General features: G+C 37.3%; 1 protein-coding gene across 2 annotated transcripts in view; it reads left to right on the top strand.

Moving 5' to 3' along the window:
• Positions 1 to 8,769: 8,769 nt before the first annotated feature.
• NAV3 (neuron navigator 3) overlaps positions 8,770 to 23,901 on the top strand; it is a gene marked incomplete at both ends in the record, with an annotated part of 270,085 nt that continues 254,953 nt past the window's right edge. For both annotated transcript variants that reach the window (XM_084295258.1, XM_084295257.1), the window contains one exon: positions 8,770 to 9,012. In XM_084295258.1, the coding sequence (XP_084151384.1) occupies positions 8,770 to 9,012 (243 nt within the window). The remainder of the gene's footprint in view (positions 9,013 to 23,901) is intronic.

The raw sequence follows: 23,901 nt of genomic DNA, 5'->3' as shown, positions 1-23,901 counted from the left end.
GTCTGTCAGACATGTTAAACACATGTACTCATATGTAGATAAAGATATACACAAAAGATAAAATTATGTATCTATATACAGAGTGGTGGTGAGAAAATATATTTTGATGACCTGAAAAGCTGATATTTTAATGTACAATCAGATTTCTGTTAAGTTGGAACAAGGTATATGGTATACTATAGATGGGAGTTTGGTAATGAGAAACAGCAGTTCATCCTTGACACCTATTGATCAAAAAACTGGCAGGTTTGGTCTAGAGACATGCAGGATCCATTTCAACATTTGGCCTGGAGCATGCTCTGATCACAGAAGAACAGAGTAAGGCATGAGCTTTCAAGGCTAACTGTAGGAAATGTTCACATATGGCCAACAGGAGATAGAATCAGACAGCTGAGATTTTTAGTATATGCATAGGACCTGTATTTAGTGCAAGAACATTCACTTATAGCCAAATAGTACATGGTCAAGATTTTTAATTCATATGAATATTTTGTGGGTAGAGATGAGTGACCTATCTGACGGAGCTCCAAGTTGGCCAAGCAAGACACAAGCCACAGCAAGTGTGGTGATGGGCCCTGGTGAAGAAATGTTGCTAAAAACTGTGTACCTTTATCATAATATCTCGATCAGAACAGGCCTATAGCCCAGAGTCACAAGCAGAGAGATCATGTCTGTTTCCAAAAAAAAAAATAAATCATCCTAGTGTGACTTCCAAATACTTTATGATATTTGATATTCACCTAAGAACATGAGATCTAAAATGACAGTACTGACATTAGCAAGGATCCATCACTAAGTATATTGCTTTTCACCATTGGAAGTAGAAGACGTGCAAGAAAAGTGTATGGAAACAGGCATATGGGGAGTAATGCTTCTCCCAGAATACCCATCCAGCATCAGAGTAAAGCCAATGCTAGATTTCAATTGGAAGTGTGGCAAGGAAGATAATGTAATGGTGGTCTTGTATGTCTCCACTAAGAACGACAATGTTTGCCTATACTAGCACTCTTGCCTGTAAAATGCCAGCTGTTATCTTCAGAATTAGGGCAAATGATAGAGGACTTTTCCAACCTAAATGATTCTGTGATTCTACAAGTTTACAAAATGCAATATACATGTAAATATGAAACATTTATGCAGTTAAATAAAATGAAGTTGTTATTGTAAGGAATCTTATTTGATAACAAAATAATGATGACTATTTTCCAGGAGAACAAAACTAGTAACAGGAAATCAAAACCATGACTTGGATCATTCAGCTTTAGTGATAAGCAGTGAGGACTAACAGGTTATATACAATAATTGCACCTTGATCAAAGTATGTGGAGTTAGAAGGGTAGAAGCTAGCACAGTAGGTATTATAAATTATGGGTGATGCAAGCCAGCATTAAATTACTACAGGCTCAAAGTAAGAAGGAAGTAGACAGTAGGCTGTGAGTCAGAAGTGCTCCTCCAGCTGCAGTGCAGCTCACACTTGTTTAAGGTCAAATATCAAAGCTAGTCCCTGAAAATCTATCTTTGTTTTCAAGAAGTATTCTTTATGTATTAATGTAGTCTTTTTTTTTTTCTTTCTTTTCTTTTTTTCTTTTTTTTTTTTTTTAATACCCATTCCTAACCTTTTGCTCCCAACCATTTTCATGATTATTAAAAAATTGTTCTTTTCTTCACTGCTGTCTATATTCACTTCTAGCAGAGCAACTGTGCTTCATATCTCTCTGAAACTCTCTGTGCAGTAATTTCCACTGACTGCAGGGGTATCTGCTAGTGATAGTGAAGCTGATTGACTTCAAAGTCTCTCAGTGTTGTTGCCGCACTTGGCCAAGAGTCTGCTCATGACTGTAGCAGATGTTTTTTTTTTTTTTTTTTTTTTTTTTTTTAATAGACCAATGAGAACCTTATGGAACAGTTTTTTTACTTCAGTCCTGAAGTGAATGCCAGCATAGCTATGATTTTGAAACCCTCTATCAGAACAACAGTGCTTGTAAAGTTTCACAGATAAAAGCATAGGTTGGCACTCCTGCCTGCTACCTGATGGTAGCTAATCATCAGATTGCTGTTTAGTCTTAGTTGGTTTATCTTAATGGGTTATTTTTTACAGTTTGTTAGAAAATTTCACAGTAAGTTTATTGTGTGAAGAAATTTTGGATGAAAGTACTGAGCAGTTCACACTTCTTATTAAGAGTCAGAACAGCTTTGACTAACTCACAAACATTGCCAGTTTCCTTCTCATCCAATTGGGACTTATAAGTGTCTCTTTAGAGACATAAAATATTCCACTGAGATTTTAGGGTGTATATGCGGTGGAAGAATTTTGTTCTACTGTTCTGTTGAGATCAGTAGTGATTTGAGAGAATTTATATGGACCAGTTTTGGGGGAAAAGAAAGATCATTATGACCTCCTTCAAAATGTCTAATAGAGCAAAACTACTCCCGTTGATAACATTGATAAAAATAGGTCTGTTCCTTACCATTTTCACTGAAACTAATGTTAAAAAATAAGAACTTAATCATGAGTTCTAAAAAAAGTGTCTGCTTTTGTGTTGTCTACCTTAGATATTTCTCCAGTAATTCTGAAGAGAGCTGGAACACTCCTAAATGCCCTCAGAAGTGATGGAAATGCTTCTTTGGTAATGTGGCAGTGAAGTCATGTAACACATTCTAAGACACAAAGATATAGGGCATGTAAGAGTTGAAATCAGTGAGTCACTATGGCACAACAAAGATGATACAAAGTCCCTTCAGAGATAGCAAGCTGGATGGAGAAGACTGGAAATTTAGGAGAGTGGAGAGACAGAAAATGCCAGTGGCCAGAAGGATGCTGGAGAAGTCAGTGTGCCTGCTATGGACACTGCTGCCTGGAGAGAGTGTGTAAATGGGAAATTGAGGATACAAGGAAGAAAGGAAAAAGAAAAAGAAAAACAAAAACATAATACTTTGATTCTTAGGATGAATGTAATCTTTCAGACTAGTTATGCATAATGAAGTTACTGGAGGGTTTCTTTGTTAGCTGTACTTAACAGCAGCTTTGGGAGTCTGCTGCTTTTGTTATTCGGTTCATGTACTTAGAAGGGAAAAAATGGTTTACTTTTTTTTTTTCTTCTTTTCTTTTTCCTTTCCTCTTTCACCTCCCAAAGAGGGAAGCTGATGCTTTCATTAAGCTTTACCAGCTGGCCATATGGAATAGTCAGTAGGTCAGTATGTAAATACTTACATAGTGTATTCAGTTGCTATTAGTCCTTTCTTATTCTTACAACATTTTTGTTTACACTACCCAATCCGATAGTATTTAAGCTTGATTCCCTTGAGCCAAACACTCCATGATTAAATACAGTGCATAGCAACAGATAAATAATTATCATTTTTAACTCACACAGATGTATAAGTGAAAAAAATCTTTACTTAAGAAAGAAGGCATTGAGTTCCCATGTAGACTTCGGAAGGTCATCTAGCCTAATGCTAACACTTGACTAGATTTTAATGTATCTAACATATTTTGCAAGGATGTGTAAAGGTTTGATACCATCCAATGGAAGATGATGCAAATGTAAAGCATAAGTTTCAAATGATCTGGTCACTTACATCAGCTAATGCATTCAAAACCATAAACTTCTGGCTGAGCTTTGAAGGGCCAAGTTGCTCAGAGGATAAAACGATATCCTTATTTAAATGTTGTCTTCTTTGAAAAACTTCCCCAAACATTCAGCCAAAGCAGAAGGATTTCCTTTAGGAAGCCGGATGCACCTTTTTCTGTGACTGTAACAGGGCTTCGGATTATATATCTTTTTGAATTCCAAACTGTTAAGAAAAACAATAGCAGCTTACTCAGTAGCATTACACACTGTGGATATGATTAAATACTAGTTACGTGTGTTACCTCGAGACTAATAGAATCACCTAACTTTTGTATTAACAAAAATAGCGTAGGTAGGATTACACTGTGAACATGAGTAAGAGCTGAACAATTTGTCTCATCATTATGTGTTAGATGTAACATATATTATTACACCAAACATGGCATGCTTCTTGTTTTAAGTCAGCACTAATATATTAAAAATGTTTAAACCTGAGTTATCTGGTATTTTAAATAAATCATAACAAAGCTGTTTCAGATACCTTTACTACTTCAGTATCATTGGTTGCTCTTTCAAAGGTACAGTAATTGATTCCAAGAGTTCTTTGTCGTCAGCTGTTTCTATTTGGTGAAGAACTTTCTGCTCAACCTGAAATCATTGCACACAAAATAGTGTGATCATATCGGCACATTCAAACTCCTTCAGAAGTTGGCCTGGCTCATGTAAGCTATAGACACAGCTGTTACAGCAGTGGGATGAAGCAGGGAAACAGCTCAGAACAGACCTCTGCAGTCTCTGGACCCCTGACATTTCCTGTTTGACCCAGGACACATGCAACAGCTTCCTTGTCGAAGATCATAGACCAGAAGGAGCAAACAAATCTCTTGGCTCCACTTTTGAGGCAGGTGTCCCCTCTCTTGATATTTCCTGTGGTCTGGGAGACATTGCCAGCTGTCTGTTCAGTTCATGCAAGCAGTTTATCTGAGGGATGGGGTTAGAGAAGGGAGCAGCCTTCATGGGACTCACTCTGGTATCAGATGTGATGAAGCAAAGGAAATTTATTCTGGGGTGTTGCACTGTGAATGATTATTCCTGTTAAGTCTTTAGAACTAAAATTCACCTTAATAGTACAACTGACAGATACCATTTTTTATTAAGTTAGTTGAATTTCAGGTGTGTTTATTCTTGTTTTAAGAAATAAATACTACAACTTTTTCTGGAATGTAGGAATAACCCTTAATGCATGCATACTATCTTACTTTGATGTATAGGTAATTTATCTAACTCATATTTTCTGTTAAAACATTGATTGCCTGATGCTTTCAGAGTCATGCTTTACGGCCGGTTTGTCATCATTTTCAGTCTTTATTAGAGAAAGAAATAGTTCTGCCTTCAACTTCTCAGTGGAACTGTCACCGCAGTTGACGAGGCTTCTAAGAATTGTGTTGGCAAAACAGAACCTTTGTTCTGTTTTGCCATTTTTTGGTGTCTCTTTCCTGTTTTAGCGTCTTACTTGACATCCCACTTGAAACATTGTCCTCTCTCTGTTTCCAAACCTCAGATGTCTTCCAGTTTCCTCATAACCCTCTAACCTTGCCTGCAAAAGTTCATCATTTCCCTCATGACAGGGCTTCAGCCATGATCTGTGTCCATCCTGCATCCTGAATCTGGGTAATGTCCTCTACCTGCCTGGCTTGAGGATATCTGAGGATAAATACCTAACAGAGTAAACAAGAAGCCTACAGGTCCTCTCTCTGTACAGTGTGGTTAGCTTGACTCGTTTCTTTGCCATCCCTTTCTAGAAACGTCTCTATCAGCTTCACACAGCCAAGTGAAGGTATGTGTCCCTTGTTTCTATCTGCCAAATCTTTCTATTAACTTCTTTCTCTGTCCTGCCAACAACACTACCGTTCTTCATACCAGGCAGTCCAATAATCTGGTGCTGTCTTGGACTTCATGTAAGCCCAGGTCACAGGTACTTCTAGCAACTTCTCCACCACTGGTTTCTCACAGATAGGCCTTCTTTCTCTTTGAGTGCTATTCACACATATCTAAATTAACTTCATCTCTTTTTTGGATTCTCTGTGGCAGCCTTGACTGATGGTCACTTAGCTCCCTCCCTCAGAGATACCAGGAACAATCCCATTAAATTCATGAATTCAAGGACACTTCCCTGTGTGGTGCAGACACATTGTATCTGAGGTGCTGTGCCCTGCCTAGCCATCTCCCCTGACAATACCTACACATGGTGCAAGTTCGTATACTTTGTCCACAGACGTTTTATGCTGTGCTTTCTTGTTCACATGGAAACCATTAGTGAAATATAACTCTTAAATATTCTTTTCCCCTGATATCCTTCATAAAACCTACATTCAGGCGTGCAAGAGCCTTTAGAATGAAAAATGTAGGTAAGTGATTTCTAAGGAGAGCAGAAGTTTGTTTATTTATCTTTTGCTGTGAGTTAGAATGAGAGAGAACAAAAAAAGGAAAACTAGACTCATAACCACATTCTTACCTATAGAGTATCGTTATTGTTTTCCTCTATTACCTTTACTGATTCCTGCAGATAGTCGATTTTGTAGATTTTTCTTTGTATCTTCAGCAGACCAGAAGTGCTTCTGGGTTTTATTGTTGCAAAGATCTAGAAAAATGGGATTCTGAAGTTGACAGCAGTGAGCTGGTAGTCATAATTAATAATTATTTTGAAAGAGTAATAATTATCTTGAAGGAGTAACACCAGCTTTGCATCATTGTTTCCAAACCCTTTTGGTTATGCATTGCAGATGACTTTCTCCTGGTAAGCTTGCTTACTTATTACTTTTAGGGTTTCTGTGCTGGGAAAATGGGTTGCAAAAGAGACTGTGGGTATCATGACCTCATCATTCGTATTCAAAAGAAGAACAGCAAGATTACCATAATACATTACTTTGTAAAATTATAACCCTGAGAAGTAATAAGATTCAATTACACTTTTTTTGGCAAAGTTCTGTTTAAGAAAGTATCTGTCTCATGACTCTAGTTTACTCTTTGTCTTGATTGTTGGTCAGCAATCCTCATGAGGATTTTTCATCTCAAACCTTGCAAGAGATAAATCCCTCTTTTCCTGTGGTCTGCTTCAGCCCTTGCATATGTGCACTTTCTAAAGTGTTAACTGTTAACAGTTGTGTCTCAGAAACCTAAATTCCTTACACAGGCACAGTGCTTTATGGTGCTGGAGAACAAATGCAGACCGCACAAGGAGCTTTTTTTCCCCTTTGCTCTGCACAAGACTTGAAACATTGCACTGAACACAAATATTCCTCCCATTGGAGCAGAGTGGTGGATCCAGTGGGCTCATCTCATCTAAATTGCAGAGCCGTTACCTGTGTACAGTCTTGCATAAAGCCCACTGTTCCCACTGTTAGTGGTGGCAAAACCCAGGTGAAGATAACCAGAGGATGCTGAAATGGGTTTGCTGATCCTCTGTACACATACTTCAAAATGCAGGAGATTCTTAAACTAGGTCAGATTCACTCCTATGAACTACAAACAAGAATAGCATAGTCGATGCAGAGAGTTGAATTTGTAACTGATAAGTCATCATGATCTTTGTAAATGAAAGGTAGATGGCAATACTGTGTAACAGTTTTATTCTGCAAAATAATCTCAAATGGTGGCTTAGGAGATTTTTTTTAGTCAGCTTCTCATTTACACTGTTTTCTTTTAAATGCTTTGTGTAACTCTTACCATCCTCAACTTGAAAACTTAAAAGTCCAGAAGACTCTTATTTCCCCTTGGACTTACATCTTAGGGTGAAGAGTATGTACTTTTCAGGTAGAGCATAGTTAATATAATGTAGGATAGTAGTGGCAGAGTAGCAATCAGATTATCCTCTCTCTCTCTGTTTTATTATGGTAAAAAATAACAAGAAAAACATGTAGCATTTTTGTCCACAATACTAAGCAATAAAATCCCATAGGAGTTTAATGGTGTGGCATTTTTGCACATTTTTTTTTCCTTATATCACAGTTTAAAACGAGTTTCCCTCCTATAGGTACTCCAAGGAATTTACAATTGTCCTTTTAAGTAAGCATTTATGTTGCTTAGCAGTTTGGACTGTCCATTGTAGCTCATTTTACAGCTTCCTCTGTCTGCCTATATGCCTTGTGTTTCCATGTAGAAGGATTTAAAGTTGCTAGCAAGAATATTTCTGTGAACAAGAAGCAGAAATGATGCTTTGGACATGGACTTCATGGAGCTTTAAATGTTTTTAGAAAGGGAAGTGTTAAAACTGAATAGATGACGTTAGCACCACCACTAAGAAAGAAAGAAAGAAGTGCCCTGAAACGCTGTATTGACTAAATCTCCTAACAATGCTCGTGATTTTCCTATATCCTGCTCTGTGTTTTTGTATGGATTTTTCATAGCACAGGCAGACGTTACCCACGCGGTGATTCAGCGTCTGTTCCTAGCCACGGTCTTGCATGATTTTAACCTGATTTCACGGGAGGAACAGGGAATGAAACACCGTAGCTCATGGTTGTCAGCAGTGAAAAATAGCCAGGAATCAGACAAACAGCTTCATTGCTGAGATTATTTCCGGGATAAAAACTCTTCCAACAGCTGTTTGCTTTGGCCACTGCTCAGGTCCTTTTTTTTTTTTTTTAATCAGAAAAAAAAAGAGGCTTTTTTTTTTTTTTTTTTTTTTTTTTTTAAGATGTGGGCTGGTTATTTATGTAGTCAGGAAGAGGTCTCTGCTTCCAGTGTTGTGGTCTCAGAGCTGTTTTGACAGTTGGAGTACGGAGAGATTTCATCTCCTCTCTCCTTCCTTCTCTCCCATCCTTCATTCTCTTAACACGCAGACCTGGAATGCTGTAGGAAGAAGAGAAAGCAAATTTATGAGTTCTTTAATCCCAGACAGGCAGCTTTGTGGCAGTTACCTTCAAGAAAAGTTCACGCCCCAAAGGAGTGTTTAGTCTTACGGAGCCACTGACTCACTGAGCAGCGCGTGTGAGTGTCTGTGAGGAAGAAGGGCAGAGATGAAGGAGAAGTTTTGCTTCCTCGTGAAACTTGTAATATTATTGTTTTAAGGAGTTTTTGAAAAGATGACTGCTACTTTTGTTTAAAGTATTTGTTCTGGAACTGCTGAAGCTGGAGTCTACCAGACTGAAGTCAGGAGCATTTTCTTTGGCAGAAAGAAGATACATTTATAGAAGCCATGCCTGTGCTTGGGGTTGCATCCAAGCTAAGACAACCAGCCGTAGGGTCAAAGCCTGTTCATACTGCCCTCCCGATACCAAACCTTGGCCCCACCGGCTCACAGCAGTACTCACCAAAGTCCTTGGAGCTTACTGGGGCAGAGAGCTCAATGCTTTCTTGTCAGCTCACGTTAAAGTCAACCTGTGATTTTGGAGAGAGGAGAGCACTTCAAGGAAAAACCCAGGAGATTGAAGATAGCAAGGTTAGTTGTAAACTTTACCTGCAGATCTGAATTCTCAGAAAATGTTGATTTGCTTATACAAAATCTTATAGAAACCTGCTGCATGTGGAGCTCGGGTGTAATTGGGTAAATGATACACTTTTGCTCTCACCAGTGAACTTACATAGCAGCTTTGTAAATTTGGGGTTGCTCAGTGTTGTTGTTTGAATAAATTTCCTGCTTTTTAAATAATGCTAAGCTACTGATAGTATAAACTTCACAGAACATTTTGATAAGTATCAGTAGAATCACAAGTAGAAAATAATCATCCCAGCACCCAATAAACAGAGCAATGAAATGACAGCATAAAAAAAAAAAAAAAAATTGGCTGCTTCATGTTATATTATGAAGTTTAAAAAGAGCTCTCACGCTCACACCTATTCCCACAGGGAAGCTCTTTTAAAATAAAAACAACTAATTGATTTTCTTTTCACTTTTCAAATTAGCTGGCTACACTTGCAGAACTGCTGAACAAGAAAAACAGCTTCCCAGTGAAAAGTCCCTGTGTTTTCTCTTCTGCAAAGTAGCTTCTTGCTAGCCCCCATCTAGCTCTGACTCAATTGTGATTAAATTATAAAAATAAAATAAAAAAAATGTCTGAAGTAGGATGCCAAGACACTTTTAGACTGCTTAAGGTTTTGATTATTTTCCTTTTGTAAGGGGGTACTTTTTGACTCATAATCATTAAAAAACCTTCTGTTTGATTTTCTTTTAGTCTTTCTGCTGTAGTTGAAAACATTTTTCATATTTTGAACATGAGTATTAAGTCCCTTCTTGTCATTCATGTATATTCCCGTAGATCTTTCAGTACATTATGGCTGCATGTGTAGTTTTGCAGCTTCAGCAAGCAGTGTTATGTGAGTTTGCCTCCCCTTGCTTTTCTAGTACTTTTGGTTTGTTGAACTGATTTCCAAACTGTCATTAAACATATATTTGTAGTTGTTTCATATTTAATCTAAGCACGTTTAAGTGTAATCAGAGCTGTAAGAGTGTCAAGATAGATATAATATATGTACTTGGTTTTCCTTTGTTTTTAGTTACTGGGTTAATTCAGTATTAGTGAAGAAAGTTGATTTTTTGGGCTTTGGGGGGAAAGCATAGGGTTGAGATCCTGAACATTTGGTCTCCATTTTAATCCCTGCCACATATTTCCCATAGGATGTTGGTCATGTCACTTAATTTTTCTCTCAGAGTTTTCTTTATCACCTCTCTCTCTGCCTTTCAAAGATGATGAATTGGAGGTCTCAAAGGTGCTCTATAGAAACATAGAGAATGAACAGACTGTTCATCTCTTGATTACCAAAAGTGATGAACAACCCTCTTCTATGATATGAGTGCAACAGGAAGATAAGAATAGAACTTTTTAACACAATATAATTCCTGCTTACTTGTTTATTTTTAATAATAAAATTTATTCAGTGGATATTATATGGCATGTATTTTAGATTTGAAAGTACTATTTTCAGAAGAAAAAAAATACAGCTTACACTGCCTTCTGAGAGATTTCTTGATTCTTTAAAAAAGTTGTAGAGGAAGTTATAACATCTTGCTTCAGTGTTTAAACTGCTTAGGAGCTATTAGTGATTAGCTAATAGCTCCTAATGGGAGTAAATTCCTCTCATGTTCCACATTTCCTTCCAAGGCATCTGGTCCTGAGTACTACTGAAGTACTAGTGAATAAAGTAACAGTCTGGATGGACCCAAAAGGTGATCTCAATTTGGAGATGTCATGTTTCATGGGTTTGCCAATTCTTTTAAACTTAGAGGATGTTTTTTTGTTTGTTTGTTTGTTTGTTTTTACTTTGTTTATTTGTTTGTTTTTAATAATAATAATAATAAATACTAGACATTAGACCTGTCTCTTTCTTCTCAATGGAGGCAGTTGAGCACATTTAAAAGATGATCCATAAAGATTAAGGTCAGTTTGTGCACACAGTGGTCTGAAAACCTCCCCTGGTCACCTGGACTTATAGAAGTGTTGACCATTCAATAGCTTACTAACCTCTGCAGCTTTTCTGTATTCCCTTTTATAAGTCTTGACACTCCCAGCAAAGCTTAGTGGAGGCCCTTGGCCAGTTTCCTTCCAGGCATACTTTTCTGAAGGATGCTCTTTTATTCACCTTTAAAGCACATTTCATGAAAACATTTTTTTGAAAAATACTTTGGGCTATGAGGTGGGTGGTTGATGAAGAAATCTATTTTTAGTCTTTTGTCACTAATAAACTTCAAATGATCAGCCTAAATTACCGAATGATATTTTCTTTCATCAGTGATAGAGATACATGCCTCCCCGATTCCCATTGCCTGTTCCCCTCAGTAGTTTGTCTAGATTATTTAAGTAGTTCTAAGCACAAATTTGAATGAGTTGTTAGTGTTGATGTCCCATCAGGTTTGCTGAGCAGATGCAGCTTCTGCATCTGCTCATGTTGTCCTAAAGCTTAACCATATGTGAGTGTCCATAGAACTATGGCTGATTAGCACAGATATTAATCAAAGATGATATCCCTACATGGCTCTGTGGTATACTGTGCTGTATATTAGGAATGTTTCTATTATAATGGTGATCAGATAAAAAGGTCTTTCAATCAAAATGTAATGAATACCTAATCAGAATTTCTAAATGAGAGTAAAATCTGCTTCTGTTTTATATTGCTTATATGCTTGTGTAATATCACTAGATATAAGGCATCACTGCTTTTTGAGAGAAAAATGATGAATATCTATCTGCAAAAGACAATGGAACATATGAATTAATCATCTGGTTAACATTTGCCCTTGGCTGCTGGATTGCAGGCATTGACTTTGCTTTCTTCTATATTTTACACATGCTACACTGCGGACCGCCAGCTTTCTCATCCTGTCTGGAAGGCATATAGATTGACACATGTAGCCTCTGTGACACATCCTGTTGCTATCTATAAGTGCTAAGGATTCCAAGATAAATTTGGGTTATACAAGTCAATACAGCAGGTCACTGCCACCCAGCTGTTTCCTCTATGGCGTTGAGTCTCACCACACCTGATTGTTTGAGACTTTTGACACTTGTGTTGGCTTTCTCACACAGTTCCATTGCCAGGGCTGGCTAAGAATACAGCTGCAAACATCAGTTCTGCTTTCCCTAGGTATTTCTCCCTTCTCACATGATTTTGCTGCTTTTGCACATGTAGTCTTGGTGTCTTTCTGCGGATGTGATACAGTTTGAAGTTTGATAAAGTGATATTATTTTAATAAAAATTGTGTGATAAAAAAGTTTTGAGGTGATTATGTTCAACTATATATTATTTTAATTGGTTAGAATATAGTTAAACCTAGGAAAGCGAATAAGGTACCAACAATTCAAATAATTTTATGTGTAGTTAATTCAAATACACTTTTGTTCACAATTCTCCTAATTTGTGCTTTGATATGTAAGTTAAATACAAGTCCATCTGCTTTCTTGCTAAGCCTGCTAATGTTTAAACTGACTGCAAGAACACTTATGATATGAATAGTCATGCAAAATATTTGAACACAAGCATTCAGAGCACATTCTTCTTCCCTGAGTATCATATAGACAAAAGTTTAATCCTATATATGTACACAGGAAAGGAATCCAGCTTCTGGATTCATGAGGTGAAATGCTAGCTCTCCTTGAAGCAGATGGAGTTTTGCTGTTCATTTCAACCAAAGGTGTTTTTTTTTGTTGTTGTTTTTTTTTGTTGTTGTTGTTGTTTTTTTAATGCAAACCCACTTCTGAAAATACCAATATATTATATAATATTTTTCTAAATGTATGTAGCGTATTATTTTATATTTCTGTGCCCATACTTTTATACTGCTTGCTAAATTAATGAGACCAAAATTATCAGATCATGCCAGGCTGCCTTGTGATACTCTTATTGTTTTAGGATGTTCTATTAAAAAGTAACAAAATGAAAAAAATAACAATTATATTGTAAAAAAAAAAAGTAAGTTAAGCAATGGCTTAAAAACAAAGGGATGTAGAAAGACTTTATTTGCAAATACTATTTTTTTTGGTCACGAAATGATAGTTTTGTATTATGCCTACCTGTAGCATAGTGCCAATAACATTTCACTCCAGGTGAACATAGTTGCTTTCAGCTGCCCTCACATAGCTGATACTGTGGTTACAAGGACACTGTCACAAATCCACTCTGGCATAAAGCTGTGCAGATATTCAGCTGGCACCCCTGATGGGAGCTGGCACACCTGATGGGAGCTGGTACCCCTGCTAATCACGCTGGCCTCCTGGCCTAGCTGCCCAGGGCATTGCCCACATTGTAGTGCTTTGCTACACGTTTCCCAGGTTTTCCTCCCATCATCAAACTTTTCTTCTTTCAAGAGCACTACAGCATCAATTAAATTTGCGAACTGAATTTTCTCTGAGCTGAATCTGATATATTAATTGTAGTGTTTTGGTTATAAAACCTCAAAGATAAGATTTTAGCTTTATTTCCTGAATTAATTAATTCCCATACTGTAATATTAACTTATATATATTTTTTTTTCATGTTTTCAGTTTCTCTTTGTCTGTGCTCTCTCTTCTGCTGTCTGCTTTATCTGCTTCTTCCTTCCTCTTGGCAGACATCTTTACAGGCTTCTGCATATGACTAATTTTTCTCTGTATCCACAAATCAGGTTCTTCTGTCACTGTGACATTTTTTGTATCATTATTCCTTACTGGAAAGTGTTAGTCAGGTTCTACAACTGATCCAATGCACGTATGTAAACCTAAAACTTTTCTAGATGCATCAGTTTTTAGGGATTGTGTTAAGATTCTTGTAACATGGAGATACTGGCATCCAGAAAATATATGGTTAGTAATTTGTCATCTTTCTTAAAGGGGTCTGGCCCCACCAAGCTCATCACAAAACAGTCTAATTTTGAGACAGGAAATGGATCTGCTGCAAGGTCTTCTGAAAGAAATATGATGTGTCCATCTGAGTAAAGACGCATGAGTGGTTTCTTCTGTAGAGCATGGAACCTGAGCAGTTGGGTTGGGGAAGTGGTCTTTATAGCAGCAGAACAGAGAAGATTAGATGTACTCTACATGGGGAATATAGCCAACAAAGATTGGGGTCTGAAATTCTTAGTTGTACCAAGAAAACTTCATTAAAATAATCTAAAATAAAATTTGAAGTCTGTGCCACAAAACAAAGCTAAATGCTTTGGTGTGATTAGGCAAAAACACATACTGCTGCTATTAAGGTGACTTCTGAGACCAATTCCATTTAGTATCATACTACTGCATCTTAGTCTTGATCTGAGGGCTTCCAGAGTCATTCCAGCCAACACTGTTGCAGTAGGACATTTGAATGAGCATGGAAACCTCCCATTTTTCCCTCATCGACTGTCAGCAGTTTTTCAGTGATGTGGTAACTCCTGCCCATTGCCAGATACCAGATTTGGAGGATGACTAGGCTTCTCTATCCAGACAGATCTTAAGAAAAATATTTTTGCTTTCCACACAAGGGTGGAGCTCCTGTTCATGCCAACGGGAGTACTGTGCACATTGGAAAACCAGATGTGTGCCATGAACAACTGTGATATCTCTGTCTTTCCTCAGCTAACCCTTCCACACCATTTACTTAGGTTCTGTGAGACCCTTTTCCACCACTCTCCAACTCTCTGAAGCACGGCATATGTTGCAATCCCACATCTCTTTGACCTTTCAATTTCTTGGATACCTTTTTGTCTGGTCTCACAGGGCCAAGCTTTACCAAGTTTCTTGACTTACTGAGTCTAGGGAACATAAATAAATGAGTTTATTTCTCCACTTTGTCATACCCTTCCTTTTCCCAGTGCTAGTACACTGGAGATGTCTGTCTTGTGGGTTGGCAAGAAAGGAGACTGCACATTGTGCCGAGTATTTCATTTATAGCACTACAGCCAAAGCAAGAAAGAGGACAGCAGAAGCAGCCAGAGACTGCCCTTCTTCTCCCCATAGTGACCGCTAGTGCTGGGAAGCCAGCATTGTTTCAAAAGCACTGAACTAGCTGCCAGAAATTTCAATCGGCACTGCTGACACCTGGGACTATGTGTGTTTGAAATTCACAATTGGCCCAGTGAAGCCAGGACAATTGGCAGGAGTTCAGATTGTCAGCAGTTTCAGCTTCTTGCCTTGTTCTCTGAATTATTTCTTTATCAAACAGATAACAGCATCTTCAATGTGCTTTGTGCATCCAGAACCATGTGTCTATGCTCTATTATAACTGTTTTAAGAGCCTCACACTGCATGAGCTTGGAAACAACTTTAGTGTTACATTTATTCTCTAATCATCTGCACCAATCACGTTTTCACATAGTTGATATAAATGTACTGTAAGACTACTAAGTAACTCTCAAAGATTTTGTATTTATGAGAAGATTGTACTGACTATGGGTTGAAAGAGGCATTTTGTTTGTAATTTGCAATTGGGATTATATATAGGAGGTTATTTACTGACCCACGTTTAAGACCTTTGCCTACCTTTCTACTGCTTTTGTTTTATTTCACAAAAGAAGAGCTAAGAACTCAGCATATTTCATAAAAGTTTGTGTGCTGAGAGTAGATACTACGCATCAGCAGAAAAACAATTGCTTTTACTCTTTTATATTGCATCTGTGCCTAGGGAAGCTGCTTGGGGATCAAAAATAAAAATGCATTAAAAACATCTTCTTTTCTTGAAAATGGGAGTGTGTCTGAGTGCCTGTGCACAGACCTCAGAATGTGTGAAACCAGCAGAGCTCCAGAACCTGAAGCAACACAGTAGCATTAGCTTGGTGCAACACTAGAGCTAATAAATGTGGCCTCTCAGGGTAATCTGTTCTCTGTGACCATAAATGGAGATAAGTGGTCTCCATCTCTAGATAAAAATAATGGGCTTATATTATACCCCAGGAGGTTTTACTTAGGCTTTAGTAAAACTTTCCAGCAGTAATAGTAATTAAACAGAGGAACACTTTATGGTCAGAAGGTATACCATCTCTGTCACTGGAGGATTTTAAAAAACAAACATGTGTACACCTGCCATTCATAGCATTATTAGCACTGACCCTCCACTGTGCAAAAGGCTATATGGCTATCCTGAAGGTCTTCTCTTTTTCTTTTCTCATTCATTGGTTTAGCTGAATGCAGGTCTGGGGTAGTGAAACTGCTACTCTGAGAATCTGAGAGGAAAGCCCTGTGGCCCACAGTGCCATCAAGACGTAAGGATTCCATTTGAAAACAGCTTTACTACCATACAAAAAATGCCAATGTATAGTACGGGTGTTTCCAGAGGCATTCCACTGAAATACTATGGTTCCTGTTAAGTTTCCCAAAAGCATGGATAGGTATCATTAGAGACCAGTGAGCTAGTTGCTTCCTCAGAAACACTTGTTTCCATGGCATATAGGATGTTAGCATTGGAGTGCCCTCAAGCCCTCATAGCCCTCAAGCCTCAAGATCCTGCAAGGTCTGGCAGTAGAGGGGCTCAGAGACTCTATTCTATAACAGGTATCCTAGAAGGCTTGTGTACACAATTCAATTTAGAGCTCTGAGACCTTTCAAAATCACTTCAGTGAATTTTTCAGCCTGTTGCATTTCACAGGGGCTGTTCCAACTGCTACCTAGGATCCAGGAGCATCCCAAAGCACACAGCAGAATTAGGGGTTCCACTAAAATTATGAAGTTCAATTCATTTGAAACACACATTTTTCTTCAAGTAAAAACATATTCTTATGTCCTCTCTGTGATTTTTTTTTTTCATTTTCAACCAGACCTTGAACCTGGAAACGTTTACAATATTGGTTGGTCTTTATTGTAACAGGTAGTGATGCACACAGTAGAAGTTAGTCACAGCCCTATAGGACATATGGCTGTGTTAGATTGCATGAGAAAGGGAAAAATGGTATGCCCATGTAGAGGTAGAGAGAAGATTAAAGGAGAAATGGATGATTTTCCCACACTCGAGCTAGGACTGTGTGGCAGGACTTTGAATCTCAAGTCATATATATCTTGAGTCCCGGCCTTCACATTATAACCACAAGAGCAATCTTTGTCTTTTCAGAGGAATCAGTTAAGAATGACACAACCAGATAATGAGTTATTTTTCCTGCTTACCTCACAAGGAGAGTTTTGGCTCTCTTTATCCTGAAGTCAGTGGCAAGCATCAGCTTGGGCCCATTTCCGAGCTGGAGCTGGAATTTTACTCTAGTAACCACAGTATTTGATTTTGATATATCTGATCAACACAGGTTTTGACACAATTTATTGGAGATGCAAATTATGTTGTCCCCTTTGTAGAGCGGTATAACACTCATCAAAAGGCCTGTGTGTAGTGCTCTTCATAGGCTTTTCACTTATTAAACATGGTGTTGAAAGTATAAATAGTTATGGAATAAAACCAGGCCCTTTTTTAAGGAGAGAAGATTTTGGGGGGTCCTAATTTCTTCTTTTGTATGCACTCTCTGGTTCCTTTGTAACAGAAAATCTTCTATTTACAAAATAATAAGGGCATCAGTTGCAAAAGAAAACCACTAGCTTTTTTTTACTTTGTGTTAATTCTAGCCTAGGTCAAGTCTTTTTTTCTCTAGTACATTAATTATTTTAGTTGCATAGCATTTCTTACACTTGCATACAAATCATGCAAAGAGTAGTTCATTTAAAGCAGTTCTGTTTCACTTTGACCTGATTCACAGGATGTGGTCTTGGAGGAAGCCCATGCTTTAACAATAGCCTTTTGACAGCTAGGGTGTTTGGGGATTAAGCTGGGAGAGGAGGGAGCATCTATCTATTCTCAAACCTACTAGTGGAATATTTTGTGTGAATCTTCACTTGCCCGTGATGTTTTTAAGGTCACAAACCTCACTTTTTTGTTTTTACTGGCAGTAGAACATTGGCTGAAAGACAGCATAACTTACTTAAAATTCAGAAAAGGAATGCAGAGTGTTTTGTCTGGTAAATGCAAAGGGATAATTCCCCAGTGTAAGATGTGCAGATTTCTGATGGCTCTTTTGTATGTTCTGTGTAAACCAGGCTGAGAGAACTTGGAAAATAAGAAAATCAAAGGGAAGAATAATTTCAAAGTGGTTAGGACAGGATCATAGTATTTTGGGGTATATAAACTGAGAAGGTGCCAGCCACTAAATGTCTGTACTAACTCTGCATAAAACATAAGAAAAGTTAAGCAAGTACAATATTAGCATTGTCCGAACCTATTTTCAGTGTGACATTTGGTCTGACTTATCTATTTAGTTATGTTTATTTTCCTGTAAATCTTCCTTTACTGCCTTGCCCCTCTGATCATAATACAGTGGAAAGTATTTCATCATTCTATGTATCTCTCAACACTAGTTTAAAATATTTTATTGAGGTGAAACTCCCCAAAACACGAGTGAATTGCAGCAAGTTAGAAAAGGTAGAACAAAAATAGATGTTGACCCCTCTCTTCTTTATTCCATTTCAAAATATCTGCCTTTGACAATTTTAACACCTGGCTTTGTATCATGTTGATGCTGTGTTAAACTCCAAAAGATTTGGCAGTGAAGGCTTCCTGTTGTGCATCAGGATTTGATTTAGAGGGCATGTGTAAAACCAGCACGACTTAGTAATCGAGTGGTCATGCACAGAAAGATGACTTCCTAGCAAGTGTTGTAAAACATTTGACCACTTTCATTAATCACAAAAGGCTGCTTGGCTCATACATGATTTAGGGTGACTAAGACATAAGTCAGGGTGCAGGACTTTTACTCACCACTACAATAATGGGATTTCCTGGCACCACATCTATGCAGTAAACAGGCTGTTTTCCTTCTTTTTCTAAACTTTTTTTTTTTTTTTTTTTTTTGGAAGCTGTCTCTGTAGTGGAAATAAATAGGCATTAAATAAGAATGTGAAATAACAAATAAAAGTTCAAAAGGAGTTTAGAAATATCCTCAGCTGATCGGTCTGCCTGCTTTAGTCATTGCTGGCCAGCTCAACAGCCACAGACAGTGTGCTGGAAGGAAGAATTGAGGGAATCTGTTTCTCATGAAGGAGCAGCACAGATCTGAAAGCTTGAAAGCTGTAGGTTCAGGTTTGCTTTTGAAATGCTTCTGAGCAGGAGCAGGGCCTAGCAACTAGCATGAGAAACCACAAACTACTTTCACTTCTGGTTTCTATCAAGTATCTCCTTGAAATCATTTTACGTGTAAAATGGTACAAATGCCATTATTTGAGAATAATATGTTTTGGTGGCTAAGCACTATTTCATTTTAAGTATTTTTTTTTAATATAAAAGGAATAATTACCTATTTTTTTAGAGTGTTACTGATGTTACTTGAATGACCTTAAATATTTTTTTTCCACCTAATCTGTTACTGATGTTAACAGCTTCTTGTCTGACAATTTAATAATGCATATATTCTTTGTTCTTGTTTGTAATAAGAAGACATAAGTAGAAGACATTTAATATAAAACTTGCATTTGTCCTGTGGAAATATGTAATCCTGACAAAGGTAAGAAGAGAATAATAATAACTCCAATAACTTTGCTGTTTTGTACCTCACCTAAAGTTCTGTATTATTAACTGTAACCTTAGAAGCAGGGTACTCAGCAGAGAAACTATGTGTAACTGACAGTAAGTCATGGACAATATCACCATTGCTTCTTTTTCTTTGAATAGAATCTAATTAGGAAAACCTTCATGTACTGACTGCTCTTGAGCAAGAACAAGGTTTCTTCAGCTTGGTGTCCACAATGGGTTGGTGTTTGAATAAGCAAAGAGTGAAGGCAAAGACTCCCAGTCTAGGCCAGCTATATCAGTCACAGTCTTCAAGAATTTGGGCCTATAAGATAAGATATTAGCAGAGGGGAGTGGAGAATAAAAAAAAAATTGTGGAAAATAAAACATGGATTGCCTCCCAGGGTGCTGTAGTGTCAATGTGGAATTTGTCTGGGTTATGCTCCCTCCTCTGTGGGCATGGTGCAAAGGAGGTGCAGAGTCCCAAGGAAAGATGAAAAACCAAACCAAGGAGTTTCAGAGAAGGAAGTGCACAAGAGTGAGCGTATTTGGAACTAGTGTGTCAGAACAAACACTGTTATTAAAAAAAATTAATAATATATATATATATAAATACTTAAAGGGAATTTGGCAACGGAAAAAGAATATCATACAGGAGCTTCAGATCAGCAAAAGAGATACTGGATAACTCAGACTCCCTAAAAGCAAGGGGATTAAGGATATATTTGCATGTACGGAAAATTTGATCCCTTCTCTCCTGAACACTAGAGATGATCTCATTTAATGAGAGAAAATGTAAGATCTCATTGTGAAATACTGATATAGATGCCAACAAAGGCAGAGTGATAGTGGTCACATTTCAGTCCGAAGGGACAAATGTTTCCTTCATTTCACATTAAAAATTTCAGCTTGGTTGACAATAAAGTTGGGATTTTCAACAGTAATTTTCACTTGGATATATACATGCCTTTAAGGATCTCAACAGCCTTTGCACACAGTAACCTGTGATTCACAACATGATTACAACATAAACAAGTGTTTTGTCTTAATGGATTAGAAAGAAATAACATGTATCCTCATCAAGCCATAAATCAATGGCATATCCAAGAATTTGACTTTTGGGTGGTAAATACTGCTTTCTGCTATCAAACTATCTTTGTAATTCAGTCCATTTCTTGCAAAATTCTATGTAGATCCAGTAGTTAACCCATTCTGATGACAGAATTTAAGCTCTTAATTAGGCTGATTGTCTTAGTAAGGCTTGTAAGAATGATATTTTACATATTTTTTGATAAAATATTAGGTGTTGATTTAAGACAATATTACTTTACGATTACTTCACAATTCTTTTTTAGTTTTAGAGATCATACTGATATCTTCATTTGAGTGCAGTTGCAGGGCTTTTCCCCTTAATGGTTATATAAAGGTTTCTATCCTTCACAAGTGTTTTATTGCTTCTGTGCTCCACTACTTAATTTCATTTCGCCATTGCTTTTAGGATACTTTCAGATGTGTTACAGTCTGCCAAGCATTGGTGTTCCATGATGTTTTCAGAGCAGCAGAACACAGATTGGAGATGACTAAAAATGTTAATACTGCAAATCTCTATGTTGTTACAGCTCCTTTGAAGCCACTGTATTGTATCATATCTGTAGGTGAATGCAGAGAAGGTAGATAAGATGTTTAAGCTATTGAGGAGTCAGCTTCTGAACAGACTACAATTCGTTATCCAGTATTCACATGCTTCTGCAGCTCTCTGCTTTTATCATCTCCCCAATGTCCTTTAGGGAGATGCACTTTGTTAGCTTGATCGTTTCTAAATGTCCCATTTTACAAATGTGTCAAAATCTGCCCTCTAAAATCAGAACTCACTGTGTTTTGTTGACATCAGCGTGAGTTTCTCCGTTTACTTACTGGAGTCAGGATATCATCCCGTTTCACTGTATCTAGAAAATTCCTAATTTCTTACATTATCACAAGATAGAATTTCAAGCCATCCAGGCTTGGATACTGTTTGCTTCTTCCACAAACCAGCATGGTATTTTTTAAACAAACAAACTGCATCCTGTCTTGGAGGGTGTTATGTCTGTAACCGATTCTCATTACTCATGCTGTACTAAAGTGTAGTTAATGTCATGATTATGTACTTTAGGAAAGTAAAATATAATAGTGAAATAGCATATTCTGGTATTGTGAAGAAAATAAAAAATAAAAAATCTTGCTTTCATGTTTTTATATTTTTTCATTTTGAAATGCTTCATAGATGTTCTTGGAGTACTCCAGGCTCAATCAAAACCAAAACTTCAAAATATACATGATTAACATCTTTACACTCAGTTTTCTTCCTAGCTTTCTTTTGAGAAATCCATACAGCAGTTGGTTAGTAACTAAAGTTATTTTTAGTGAAGTTATTTTTAGAGAAATCTGATTAATATCTTGGCCAGACTTTCTTTAAAGAGGTCTTACAGGTAAACTTGAGCAAATTGCCATTGCTAGTGCTGCTAATTTACACAGAATTTACACAGAATTTCTAGGTTGGAAGAGACCTCAAGATCATCGAGTCCAACCTCTGACCTAACGCTAGCAGTCCCCACTAAACCATATCCCTAAGCTCTACATCTAAACGTCTTTTGAAGACTTCCAGGGATGGTGACTCCACCACTTCCCTGGGCAGCCTGTTCCAATGCCTCACAACCCTTTCAGGGGGAATTGGTTTGTCTGTCAGTAGATGTATCAATGTAGCCTCTTATATAGCCATTATTCTGTGAGCATCTCGGTGCCTGTGTGCAGAGCTGCAGTCTATGCCCGTGTCCCTAGTACTATGTGGGGAAGGATATTCATATAATAAAATGCAGTGCATTGTAGGTCCAGGACAAAGGCCTCATTTTTGGCAAAGAGTGGTTATTTTGTTACGCTGAGCTATTTTGTTACTCTGAGCTATTTTATGCCAGGTGACTAGTATTTTCTTATAATCATGTAATCTGAAACTTATATTCATGGAAATTATCGATATATAAATTATGGATATATAAATTGTGGATACATAAATGAAAAAATATAGAGAGATATTTGTGCACTGAAGCCATTCAGTATGATTTTTTTTTAAATGAAAAATAAACATGTTACAAGAAAAAATAACTCTTCCCATCTCTCTGTTTTTTTTTTGTTGTTGTTGTTTTTGTTTTGTTTTCTTTTATTCTGTCTGTTTTCTTTTATTCTGTCTGTTTAGATGATCTATTGCATTTAAGTTATTAAAAAATCCACAAATATTTAGGCTATGTTTGTTGCTTAAGTATTTGGAAATACAGATTTTTATTATGAGTGATATCATTTTGTGTTTTCATAAAAAAAAATAAAAAGCATGATTGGCATGTCACTGCCTTTACTTTCCTTGTATGGTACAGTATGCAGCTCATGTCCATTTCTGCACTGTATAGCTGAACTGAAACATGCACAAACAGTATGAGGAAAGGGTAATCAATCTGACTGCATGAAAACTCTGAGGAAATACTGATAAGTAAAACAGCTCATAAATTCAGCATAGAGAATTGTTCAAATTCATGGCTCCAAAGATTAAAATTGAGGCTCCTTCTGTCCCACCCATAAATGACTTTTGGCAGTAGAAATGTGCACAGTAAAAATCTGCTCACAATCCTAATTGCCAATCTGTATTTGTCTCCTCTGTCCTGTTATAGGACAAACCAGAAGATTCCAGTCCTCGTAGGTCATTGTTCTGAAATGTTGTATTTCTTCAATGAAACCTTTCTTTTCAAGTTTAGTAATATTAGGTCCTAATAGCTGAATACTGCTATTAAGTCAGGATTAAGTGCATGTGATAAATGTTCAGCACGAGAAGATGGGGAGCACAGGGGATAGGCTGTTTAGGACTGCTTTTTCCTGTCTGCAGATAACTTAGGAGTCAAAAAAATATTGGTGAAGTTCAAGAGTATCTGTAACTATTTTTGCTGCATCACAGATCAGTGAAGTCTGGTGTCAACATAGAGTGGGGAGTATAGAACAAAGAGTATTTGAGAAAAATCTGTTAATTCTGTCCTGTAATATTATCTGTTATTGAAAAATGATGCAACATGAATGATAGCTTTCAAACTAGGAATCTGTGGAGGACAGTGGTGGAGGTAGAAAACAGACAAAACACAAGTGAGGAGTTAGTGTCAGATACTCTCAGCAACTGTATGGAGCCTCTGATCACAATAGGATTCATCTTGCCTTATTATAGCCAGTTACAAGTCTCGTCTGAGCTAGCTACCTGAGCTTCTACGGTAGCCAGATGGTAGAGATAAATACTTCTTGAGGGCACTTTCTTTCACTTTTCTGAGATGTTTATGTAAAATGACTCACCCTGTAGAGGTACATATATTTATTCCTTAATTAAGGAGAGATGAACCAT

The sequence above is a fragment of the Netta rufina genome, assembly GCF_964035555.1.
Source record: "Netta rufina genome assembly, chromosome: 1".
Taxonomy (NCBI): Eukaryota; Metazoa; Chordata; class Aves; order Anseriformes; family Anatidae; genus Netta; species Netta rufina.
Note: the sequence above shows the minus strand (reverse complement) of the source record. Positions and strands in the feature narration are given on the sequence as shown.